The sequence below is a fragment of the Onychostruthus taczanowskii genome, unplaced genomic scaffold (genome assembly GCF_017590055.1).
Source record: "Onychostruthus taczanowskii isolate IOZ18803 unplaced genomic scaffold, ASM1759005v1 scaffold4, whole genome shotgun sequence".
Classification (NCBI taxonomy): Eukaryota; Metazoa; Chordata; class Aves; order Passeriformes; family Passeridae; genus Onychostruthus; species Onychostruthus taczanowskii.
Genome location: NW_024501459.1, coordinates 2,920,965 through 2,933,727, shown reverse-complemented (window position 1 = coordinate 2,933,727; position 12,763 = coordinate 2,920,965). Strand labels below are relative to the sequence as shown.

General features: G+C 35.8%; 1 protein-coding gene across 1 annotated transcript in view; it reads left to right on the top strand.

Annotated features, from left to right (window-relative positions):
- Window positions 1-9,177, top strand: part of RB1CC1 (RB1 inducible coiled-coil 1) — a 75,736-nt gene extending 66,559 nt beyond the window's left edge. The window contains exon 20 of the mRNA XM_041412514.1: window positions 9,111-9,177. Within this exon, the coding sequence (XP_041268448.1) occupies window positions 9,111-9,134 (24 nt within the window). The 3' untranslated portion in view covers window positions 9,135-9,177. The remainder of the gene's footprint in view (window positions 1-9,110) is intronic.
- Window positions 9,178-12,763: the final 3,586 nt, after the last annotated feature.

Genomic DNA, 12,763 nt, shown 5'->3' with positions numbered 1-12,763 from the left:
AAGAAGTTGCACACATAGTGTGACTAATTTCTTTTAATATGCCAAATGTTTAGAAGCCTTGATGTCTTTTACCCATTGACAAAACTTTCCCAGCCTCAGATACTACTGCTGTGAATATTATAAGTCTTCCAGGGATTAATTATTTCTTGGAAGCCATCAGGCTTTGCTAAGAAGCCCTGAATCCTTCAATTTCTGGGAGGGCAGGTATTCCTTGAGTAGCAACAATGAATCTGTGTAGCAAGGGGCAATCCAGTGCTATAACATAAGACCCCGCTCTTTTGTTATTGAATAATTACTTCAAAGATAAGTAAAATGTTGCCTAGAGTTTTCTCCATGGAGGAAAGGATGTGTTGTCGATCAAATTCTTCCAAGTTGGATAAAACTGCTAATTTGATGATGGCTCTACATGACAGAGTACTTACAATTGGCACTTCTTTTAGGACATAAAAAAATACACATTTTTATTACACTGTGAATCATTAATCACTAAGGTTTGTGTGTCTTTCTGCTTTGTGTTGATGACATACCATGAAGTTCATTTGTTGTAGGCTCTGAGATAGTGCCCTGAGTGCTAAAGTGAGGTGAGTACAGAACTCATGCTGAGAATTAACTTCCTTGCCAAAAAACAAAAAAAAAACTCAGAAATTCCTTATCTTTGTCTATCAAAACATCTAAACTTTCTAGTCTCATTTTACTGTTGCCTAGATTAAAAATGCATACTTTTAAGCTTATATATGGACAGTAGCAGCGATGATTTATGATACTATGAGAATTGGCTTGATTTCTAGTTTAAGATAAAAAGACATGACTGAGGTTTATATAACTCAGAAACACATGAACAATATATGAAAGTGAACTTGGGAAGCACCTAAATAAATTGATTAAAATAAATTGCTGTAATGCAAACTATGAAGGAAGAAAAACTTCTTCCCTGCTGATATCTGCCACTTAATAGAATGCCAGGATGTATCTGTTATTGTTACATGACATAATATTTTAAAAATATCAATAAACAGCAGTGCCTTTGGGTTTCAGGAATATTTGTCATGTGTTTCATTTTATAATCTTTATGTATATTCAAAATGGAAATTCTGTCAAACAAACTCCTAACGTATTCAGTAATGATTCTGAACAGTCATTGAGAAAAATGTAGTTTACATATTTTTTGTATGTCACAGCCTTACTAGTTCTTGAAAGTATGTTTGTTATGTACCACCTATGTGCTTAATCTTGCGCCGTAATAAAACTTTGTGTATAGCTATATAATTTGGATGAGGAGCATGGTCAGGAGGGAGGGGGGAGAAGTTGGAGGATAAATTTGATGATCTCGAATTTCCCTAATTCTTTTGTGGAGCAGTATGTTGGAAACCTAGCAAATACTAAAAATAAAAGCCTCTTGTGCTACTGCTAATACATGTTTATTCTAAAGTCTGGCTTTAGAGAGAAGAAATTTATTTTTCTGAACTGCAGAAAGGAAAAGGAATGGTAGAAAAAGTTGATTGAAAGCACATGCTGTCCTGCAGACTTAACACAGAAGGGATGTGATAATTTAAAAGGGATTTTTTCCAGTGTTCTTGGAAAGCTATATCCATTTGAATACTCTGAGAAGCATGTCAATTTTTGCACTGCTCTGCAGTCATTCTCCTGTCAGGAGCTTGTGCTGTTTAGAATTCAGCATTTGTTGCATTTGAATCTTAAGATGGTCTGAGTAGGACCATCTTTACACTGAAGTATACACTTTTCCCTAAGTTACCTACGTTGTATAGTAGAACTGGGAAGACTGCCCTCTGCAGAATTATTCTGTGCCTTTTTGCACCACTAGTTTTCTTTGTGACCTGCATTGCAGCCTTATTTTGTGAAGTTTGGCTAGAAGGCAGATTGGCTGTGAGCAGCTATGGCAAAAATTGATTAATACTTTGGAGTGCTGTTTCATTCCTAAAATTTTGAATTAATAAATTGTCATTTAATTATTATTTTAATTATATTATAATAATAATATTGTCATAAATTATTGTTTATTAGTTTTTAAAATTAATACAGGCAATTACTGCTTAGTGCCAAATTAATAATTCAGAAATAGAGCATTCTCCGTATAAGAACTCCTTTTCCTTCTCAAGCCTTTTAAACTTCTGTGATCTATCTCAGTGCTGCATTTTAAGGTCACCGATTTCTTTATCTATCTTTACAAGCCATTCTGCAGTCCTGAAGCAGCGATGATAAATGAGAGAGGGTAAACAGTTACTTCCTTTAGCATTCGCTCTATTAACACTCACTCATATTAACAACATCCACATAAAATACTGAGGAGCATGGGAAAGTCCCCAAATACTCCAAATACTGGCTAAGAATTGAGTTCAATGTTGATGCTCTCAAGCAGCATCAGATTTAGAGAACAGTTGAGGTTGTAAGGAACCTCCTGAGGTTGTCTTGCCCAACTCTCTGCAGGTGGAATCCTGTGATATTTTTAATAAGGGTCTTCAGTTTGCAACTGATTTGGCAATTTAATGTTTTCAACATTCAACTTAGTCCTTTGTTTTGAAGCCTGGATTGAAACTGTTACTGTAATTTGAGTAATTTTTAAATTCTCCCTTATTTCTCGTTCAAGGTTCTGAAATTAATCATAGGTGGCATCCTTGCTTTCCTTTTCCTGACTTTTGCTTCTTTGGACTTAAATTCACTGTGGCTTTGACTTTTTAGGCAAAATTATTTAGCAAGTAGCAGATTTTTTTTCTGCAGTGAGAACTATTTTCTTACCTCCTAGTCAAAAATGTGTCCTGTTTGCAAAAGGGTGTTAATGAAGAACTTTTTTTTCACCTCGCTCCTCTGTTGCTGCCGCAGATCTCTGTATGAGATCTACCTGTTCTGAACACAGGGATGCATGCCTTTGCACACAGCTTTAGCAAATATGGCAACAAGCAGCAGCTTTGGGCCTGTTCACCTGTGCTGGGAGTGTTAAAGGTTCAGAAAAAAATTGATAAGTAATGCCTCATTTTTATTTTTTAATAAAGATTAGCTACAGAGCTATGAGTTACGTATAACCAAAACATTCTGCTGTGTTGGAATTTTACACTTAAGAGTTGACACATTGTATAGTCGTTATCAAGGACATAATAATGTTTATATGTCAGTTATATAGGAGGGACAAAATAATGGCCTGAAGATCCTGGATCCTTAAGGGGTGGCAGTCAGTATTAAGTACCAGTCCATCTCTGAGCCAGTTAATTTAAACAGGTGAAATGTCAGCTCTTAATGTCTAACATAATTAAAGTGCTCATGAGGAGACTGCTAGGCTATGCTTCTTGTGGGGTGCTGGTCAGCATTAATTGTCTGCCATGTCTCTTGTGAATGGTGGGGTATATTTTTAGCAATGATTTAACAATGATTGAAATGGTAGAAAAAGGTTATACTGAATACAGTACAGAATACTGTAAATAACAAGTGATAATTTTGTAGACAATTGATAGCTTTTTAAGCTTCAGAAGAGACATTTTGTGTAACTGTACATAAAAAACCAGGTATTTATTTTCAGTTGAAATCAGCTGACTAAAACCAACTGTCTGCTTTTAGAAGGCTGTAAACTAGAAATAGCCTTTTTTGGTATAAACCAAGATTTCTTGAATTAGGCTGAAGTAATTTTTCAGAGACTGTATTTTTTAAAATCAACAAAACAGCTAAGAAGTAAAATATTTTATTTTAATTTTAGACCATGTAATACTAATAATATTTCTATTCCTTATGTTTGTAGCTCTTACTTATAAGTGAATTTTTGGAAGCTCAAAATAATTTGCCCCAGATGTGATACATGCAGTTAAATATGCTTCTGTTGACTTTATAACAGTACATTGTAGAGCTTGAAAAAAAATTCCAAATTACCAGTAGAATGTAAGTATATATACAGTATTGTTGCTACTCTGGAACACCAGCGTTCCAGTAGATATTTTGAATGTAGGGATGGGATAGGATAGGGTGACTGGTAATGGTTTTAAACTAAAAGAGGGTAGATTCAAACCAGAGAAAACAAATTTTTTATTATGAGGGTGGTGGAACACTGGGACAGGTTGCCCAGGGAGGTGGTGTGTGCCTAACCCCTGGAAACATTCAGTGTCAGACTGGATGGGGCTCTGAGCAGTTTGATCTAGTTGAAGATGTCCACTCACATTAGTGGGAGTTGGATTAGACATCCTTTAGAAAGGCCCTGCCAATCCAGAATATTCCACAATTCTATGTATGATTACAGAATGTGTTTATATCCTGTGATGGCATATGCTTCTATTTTGGCAGTTTTAAAGCACTAAAAAATTGAGATATGTCAGCTTAGGACTGCTTGTCAAACTTGGATTTTATATGCCTGAGGATGCGTTTTTCAATTAGCTAATTAGGTGCTCTTTTCCTGTGCTTGTGCTTCCACATCTGTTCTCAGTTATTCATAAAAACCTTGCCTTGAACATATGATTACATTCTTGTCCTTTTTATGGTGGCAATTTCTGAGCAGAATGCTTGCTATGTATCTCTTACGTAAGACCTGAGTTTCTCCAGCTGATTTACTTATTTTTGGTACCTGACAACCAGGGCGACCAATTTGAGATAGTTGGGCAGCTCTTTCATACCATAGCAGTCTTATATCTTCAAATCATGTGCTCTAGCCATTTTGTTCTCTCTATTATGTAAGCAAGAAGGTAAAGCAGTGTGTTCAAAGGCATGTGGCACTTCAAGTAAAACTTAAAGCCTTGCTTCTCTGCCCTGTTTGGTACTTGTGATTCTCAGGCATCTCTGGAAATTGTTGTTATACATGTGGGTCAGTTCTTACTCTGTAAACCAGTTTTCCATATTAATACAAGATGCACTGTTGCAATGTGCCGTGTGTGTTAAATCACATACTTAGTATTTTTCTTTGGCTGAGACCTAATACACCAAAAAATCAGTTTTTTACAATTTTTAACCTGAAAATATTATTTTCAGTGGGCTTCTGTAGGTTTTGATTTCTGTCTAGAGATGTTCTGCATTTTTCAGCTTTAAATTAGACTTCCATAATGTATTCAAAAAAAGGAAAAAAATCAATCTTGGCACTTCTCCATCTGCCAAATTATTTCTTTGCCAAGCTCCGAGTGTCATCTTGAACTTTCTAACTTTTTGTTCCTATAGTCACCTAGAAATCATCTTGAGAAATTTTGTTAAATTATGACCCAAGACTGCACAAGAAACAGGATGAGCCATGATTCTTACATGTTTATTTTAATCTTTCTTATACTTTTTTAGTGTCACACATCCTCTTCCCAGCTCTTCAGTTAGTTCAGCAAGAGGAACTTGCCAACTCAAGTCCATTCCCTGTATGGTTAAATGAAGAAAATGTGTTTGTCTCATTGTGTAGATGAATCACATTTTCCATTGCATGCAGGTAATTTAACCTATTCACTGGTGACAAGAAAAAGTTGTGCAGAAGCTTTGATGTGCTGGAGCTGGTTGGTTAGAGTGTAGTACAAAGTTCTTTTTTGGAAAATCTCAATTCTTAGGATCTTGAAAAGTTCCATGGATGTATGTGGAAGCTGCTGTGAGTAGAGATGCCACAGTCTGGTCTGGCATGAAAGGGACTGTGGCTCTTGAGGGAAGACACCTCACTTCTAACTGCTGGGCCACTGATTAAATAGCTTTCTCCAAGGAGTCTTAGTGTTTGGCATTTTTTTTTGTTGGTTTTTTTTTTTTGTTTTTTCTGCTTAACTGCAAGAGTTAAGCATCAAAACTGCAATGCTTTCTCTGCAGAGGAATAGCTGTCTAGTAGCCATCAGTAGCACCAGTCTCCTAACTACAAAATATTTTAATAATCAAGTGTTTTAATGGATGCATTAAGAAACTATGAGAAGGGTAGATGCTAAAATGGTTTTATTTTCTGTAAATATTAAAAAAAAAAGTCTATTTTCAACTTTTTTACTAATTTATTTTGTTGTGTTCCTTTACCCATCAGACAGTGACTTCTTTATTGGTTTCGTGTTTCTCAAGCAACTGAAATCAATGCATCTGTTATCTTTTGTTTTAAACAGCAGGTTTATTCTGCAGGAACATCTTGGGATGTCACGGACTTTCAGCCTAGCTTAGATAATTCTGTAATTTCACTGGCAATCAAATTTTGAGACAAAAATCAACATTTTAGAGATGGCAATGTCTATTCCCTTCTTGCTTCCTATGACAGCTATAAAGGATGAAGTCATAAACCTATTCAGGTCTTCAGTGCATAATTTGATTTTTTCCTAAATATAGAATTTTTTGTTCAAGCATCCTCAATATTGATATAGAAAACCAAAATTATGCTAGGAATTATTATTCTTATAGTAAGGAAAATAAATCTGTGAAGTATGTCTTGTACTTCTAAGCATAAATTAATATAAATAAGAAGAAAATGTAATGAAGGGGTTGTTTAGTCATTGCCCAGTAGATGTTCTTGGAAACTTGATATAGGTGAGAAGAATGACAAATCTGCTGTTGTTGTGCTGATGGCTATATTTCTCATTTGCTGAACTTTGCATGTTGAACAGTGAGAGAAGAATATCCTTAAGAGTTTATGATAACCATCTTCACTGGTGACATTTTGCCTTCTCCTTGCCACAGAATTTAGATCATCTTCAATAAATACTCCTCCCCTGCCCTTCATGTTTTCAGTTGCTCCAAATTTGTTATGTTTAACTTGTCAAATTGTTTCCCTGGGTTGGTGGGATTTATTTTTTTCACCTTGTGAGATTTCTGCAGAAACTTGAGTTGTTTTGCAATGGGCTGGATGTTGTTTTCCTTTATGGCTGTACTTTGCATGTTCAGGAAATGTGGTACAAGGGAGGGAGTGGATGTTGGGTGTGTGCTCAGGAGCAGTGGACTTCAGTGGGATCAGAGCTCTGATGCTGGCAGTGGCCTGAGATCATACAGCACAGGGTCACCGGCAGGTTCTTCAGGATGCTGATTTGCTGCAGGTCTTTTCTTGCATTGCATTGATCCAGGCTTCTGTGGCTGTTCTGACCCTGCATGCAGGGGTCAGGAAGACGACAGCAGGAAGAGGAGGAGGGTTTTGAAACAGCTGTACCAGAGGCTTCCTGTGATTCCTCTTAACATTAATCCCAGAAATTGGTGCCAAGAGAGAAAAAACATTTTAGCGCAGGTTTAGTTCCCCTTGGCCAAGTGAACTAAAAGTAATTTCTGAAACTGTCCTTGAAGTTTAACCCTGAAGCATGTCCTCTGCAGGATCACTGGTAAAGCAGTTCTGCATGTGCTCTGAAAGAAAGCAAACTGTTTAAAGCTCACCCCTTTTTATACAGTGTGATGCTGCAAGAGGTAGAGATTTATGAGCCCCCTCAAAAATGTGGTTGGCTTTTCTACAAGCTCTGACGTTTCCCAATCACAAATATTCAGTTTCAATGACTTGCTGGTTGTGGCATTTCCCTCCTTAACAGACCTCCAGAAGGTACAGTCTCCACATTTTTAGCTTCCTAAAATAGATAGTTTCAACAGGATGATGTCTGTCACTGTTGCCAGTAACCTCTGTTGCGTTCTTTCCAAGAGAATATTTTTTTAAATCTATGAGCACAGTTATTAGATAAATGACAGAAGAATAGTAGCCCTTCCATTTCTGCATGCTTAGTTGCTCCTTTTTAAACAAGAATGTGATTATGTTTCCACATGAAAGTGGAAGGAGTTGATTTAGTAGCTATTTTCCTTTGAAAGCCTTTCTAGATGTGGAAAAAAAAAAAAAAAAAAAAAAAAAAAAAGGAAATTCCAATTCAGGGATGGTCTTTTATTAAGTTTTTGAATGTATAAAATGAATTGTGGTAAGTTACTATTTTAAATGTGTCCCAGGAATCCAGAAGTCTTTTTATAATACAAAGTCTGTGGGTTACTTCAATAAAAAGCAAAAAAAAAAGCATACTATTATTCTCATGCAATTCTTTGACATAGGTAATGTTTAAATTTATTTTTAAATATATAGAATTATGTGTTTTCTTATTTTAAAACAAGATTTAAAAAATAAAATTCTCTTTTATTGAACTGCATCCAATTATATAAACAGTAATTTTATGGGTTTGAGACAATTTCTGGTTGTTTCTGGTGATCAGTAAAAGTAGAGAAAAAATGTGGAAACCCCTTCAATGGAATTCCCTGTTTCTGTGCTTCGTCCTTTGACTAAGGCAATATGCCTGAGCTGTGAATTCAACATATGTTTGTGTATATATATGTTGTGTATCCCTGTTTCTGTGCTTCGTCCTTTGACTAAGGCAATATGCCTGAGCTGTGAATGTTTGTGTATATATATGTTGTGTGTCATGAAAACAGCATTACTGTTACTGTGTGATACTGATGAACAGCTGTGTTACTCTCTGATATTTTGAATGTCCTTAATGTTAAGCTGATAATTCCCTTTGTCTGTTTCTGTCTGACTTGAGATTAGTCCTTTCATTAGACCAACTTCCTCTAGGCTTGCTTTTAAAAGTTGCATGCATTGAAGATGGACATGAAAAAAGAGTAATTTCCTGCAAGGAATTAGTTTAGCCTCTGTTTCCTCTCTTTCCACCAAGTTCTAATTTTGACTTTTGAGTGAAAATATATTCTATTTAAAAAGTTATATGAAAAGAATTATAAGGGAAGAATAGGTCTACACAGTCTTCGTGCTTTGTAAGAAGCAAAACCCACAGCTTTTTGAGAAATATGAGTTTTGGAGACAGATAATGGATAAAGTAAGGTCCTGACTATCGACTAGAAAATACTTTCCTAAGAATACTTAACAATATGTTGTTATACTTAAAGGATACTTTCTTAAGGATAAGTAACACTGTTTTACTATACTGTAGTTTCACTTCTTAAGAGCTGTTACTCATAATTCCAGTCACTTCACTGTATCACTTTTTGGTAAGTGGAAATAAGGGTCTCAATTGAGTTGCTTCTCCAGGTCCCTGTTTCATATAAACCAGGCCTTACAAGTCTGCAACTGCTCAGCATGTTTTTCCTATTCTCCAGTTTGAGATTTTTTCCCACCTTCTCAGCCTTCATTTTTTCCCCTTGTCTCCTGATTTCTAATCTCTATTATTTGATTCTGTGAGAGAATAGATATTGATTTTTTTTTTTTTTTTGTCTTGAAGAAATTGTATCCCTTGCTACTCTGAAGTGCTGAACTGTGAAAGAAGAAAAACAAGCAGTGCCCTGGCAGGCAGCTAAGGTCATCTTGCTGATGGTTTGCTTCTGACCTGAAGACTACACACTTTGAGTGACTCTTTGATAGTAAATTAAAAGAGAAAAGGCCTGCATGCATTTCAGGAAGGTTTTGAAGTTATGAAGAGGCGGGAAAAAAATTTGTTGTCTTCAGAGTAAAAGTGAAAATTGATTAATTGTGTCATTAGCTACTTGGAAAAGCTGCAGTATTTGTAAGGAATACCAGAATGGAAATGATGCTGTTCAGGTTTGAGGTAAACATTAACAATATGATACAGATTGTAGAGTGGTCCTGGAATTTCACAGATTAGATATTTCTGTGACAGAAGTAGCTTTCCACTTTGAAGGAGAAAGGAAGTTTTTTCTGAAGGTTCCCAGGTGTGCTTCACTGTATTCCAATGGGTCCTCATTTTCCCAGTGTCTCTGCTTTTCTGGCATGGAAGAAGGTTCCCATAATCCTCCCTGTTCCTAAGATACAAATGTATGGAGTAGTTAATAGAGACATTTGATCCTGCGTGGGGTGGTATTTCCAGAGCAGAGTGACATTTCCTCACATGTTAAAGAAAGATACTGAAAATTATTATTAAAATAATATGTGGAAGTCTCTGACCATTTCAGAGGTTCGAGAAGCCCTTTCTAAATACAGCTTTGGCTAGAAACCCTGAAGAAATGCTCAAGGTTCTGCTGTACGTGTTAAAAATAAAGATCAAGACAAGCAAGAAAACCCCAGGCTGGTGGCTTAGGAAAGATCAATGTTATGCTGACTGGTTTGTGGGGAAAAATAGACCCTTGCCTTCCACTTTGACCCTTGAGTTCTTGTACCATTACCCTTGTTTAGGCTTTGGTGCAACGTTACCTACTACAGAAAAACCTCAGAAGGACTTCAGATGAAGGACAGTCTAATGTTTGCAGTGAGTCACAGTTTGAGCATGAAGTGCAGGACTTTGCAGAGAAGTTCAGGCTTAGATACATGATTCCTTTGGGATTCCTCATCCCAAAGCAATGGGAGGGAAGAAAATTTCCATAGCGTTCAAAGATCCAGGATCTGTACCCTCAAGTGGGTTGGTTTTTTGGGGTTTTTTTTTGCCATTTTCTGATTTGTTAAAAGGAAAACCCAGAGTAAAAATGTTAGAAACCTACCCATCTGCAGTTCATCTCACACTGAAGTATCAAAACATGCAGTGGTTAAAAACTTTTTAAAAAAAGGGACCAATCAATCCTTGGTTTTTTAGGGTGCCAGCAGCTGACACTGTGGCAGTAGAATGAGGGATGCAGAGAGAAAGGTGGTGCTTTCTGATATCAATGTTTACAAATAAGTTACCTTCATTTTCTTACAAGATTATCTTCTGAGAAGGGCAAATAAGGAATTAAATTACTTCAAGACACACAAGAAAGTGAATTAAAAATGCCAGTTCTTTCTATCCTGCTGAAGGAAAGCATCTCTCTTGCTTTGAGGCCCAGTGATGCCAAATGAAATTAATGTAATGTCTCCTGATGGCAGAGCAGTACTATTTAAAGAAAGACCCACAAATCCAAGCAACAGCAAAACATCACCTATAAACTGAATTTAGAAGAATGAGCCTGACAATCCAGAGTTTGGAATATTTTTTGTCAGTTTTTAGGAGACATGGATTTCTCTTCTTTTTTTTTTCTTTTGGTCTCTTTTTGCCTATAGTAAGAATTTTTAAGTTTACACAACTGTTTCTTTATTAATGGGAGAAAGGGGTAGAGATTATTCTTTGGGAAAACAGTCACAACTGGATGGGCATCTGTGAGAAAAAACAAGTTGTTTTTTATGCTTTATAGGTCTGAATATCACAACCACAATAGTGGGAAATTCCCATGAAGTTATGAAACTAATAAAAAACTGCTGTTGCTTTGAAATATTGTTTTCCAGATTAGGGAAAAGTGGCCTGTGACAGGAAATATGAGTCAAAAGACAACTGATTAAATTGACTTTGGTTTTTTTTTTTTCATTATTCATGAGAAGCCTTATCTTTAGTAAGAATGGTTTCTATTAGTGTCTTGCTGAGATGAGCCTTTGACTGCTCTAACATCTGAAATGCCATGTCTGTTAACTGATATGGAGTGTTCTGCAAGAATTCAAGCAATCCTGGATATTAAACACGCCATGGGATATGTTGCAAGATCATGCAACTTGGTCAGAAAAAAGGTGCTGCAACCTTTCTCCAACATCTTTAAAGTAATGAGGAAATCAACAACCTTCCACAAAGAAATAGATGCACCAAAATAAAAATACATTTGGTGAGAAAGGCTGCCTTTTGGAACTTTATTAAAGCTGTCTATCTGTTTTACCTAATTTAATGTTTGGTTTTTCAAAAGAAAAAAAAAATCTCATCTCTGAAAAAGAATTTTAAATTTGCTCCAAATGTGTTCTTAAAAATCATCCTGCACATCTGATACTTGAAGAAAGGTATTGAGGAGGGAAAAAAAAAATAGAAAGAGAGAGAAAAAAGCTGATGATAATTTATCTTGGGAAAAATAAAACAGTCATGTAAAAATCTCTTGGCGATATGTTCTGAGACTAAACAAGTGTGCATTCATTTTAATGATCTTAAACATCTAGATAACTATTTTGGAAGCTGACCCTTTAGAGCAGTCTTCCACTACAAGATAATTAGATCAAGTGCCTTCAGAAACAAAAACAGCCATTGAGTAGAGAACATTAGCTAGAATTTATGTTCTTGGATTAGTCTTTGTGCTGACAAAGTGTCTCAATTAAGGATAAATATGAATTTATTTTTAGTAATTCAGTAGAAGACCTTGTGTTAAAAAGTTAATAATGAAAAACATTAATAATGGTTTTTCTTTAGATGGATCTGCTTTTATAGTGTTAAAGAAAGGCTTTAGAATAACTATCTTCAGCCAGCATGAGGAATACTTCCATCTGACAGAAATAAAATGGGATTACTTCTCTTGCTGCTGTTCTAATGAGTTATTTAATAATTATTATGTATTTTTAATTTTATACCATGTCAGTCAGAAAACTGATTAGATCACTTAATTTGGCCTTAGTTTGGCACTCTACAGGCCATTATATTTTTTTCTCTATGAGGACAGAACTGAACTCCACTTGCCAAAATAAAAATAGCTTAAAACATGAGTCTGTCTTCCACAAGGACACTCAGTCTTGATGTCAAGGCTCCCACTAATTCATAAGTATTTGTAACAGTGGTTAATCCTACCTTCTAAAAATAAGAACAAGAAAAAAAAAAAAAAGGGCCTGATTTCTAAATCCAATGCACGTGGCTTATTTTCCAGCTCATGTTGTAGTTTTGTTCATTGCTGCCCAGGATACTTTAGAGAGGGTCTGGAGGGTGTGTTGTGCTCAAAAAATGGTTGAGTGATCCTGTGTCTGCTGGCCTAGGTAGAGCAGGAAAACATCTTCTCTTCCTGAAGGTCTTTGTGTCTTATTCCTCTTTTTTGATTGGTTTACACAGATTGATCTCTAGAAGTATGTAAGATGTTGGTGGTTTATATTTGTTTGGGGTTTGTTTTTTTTTTTCTGTTTGTGGAAATCTAAGGTACATTCACAAAACTCTACCAGCTAGACCATTACTCT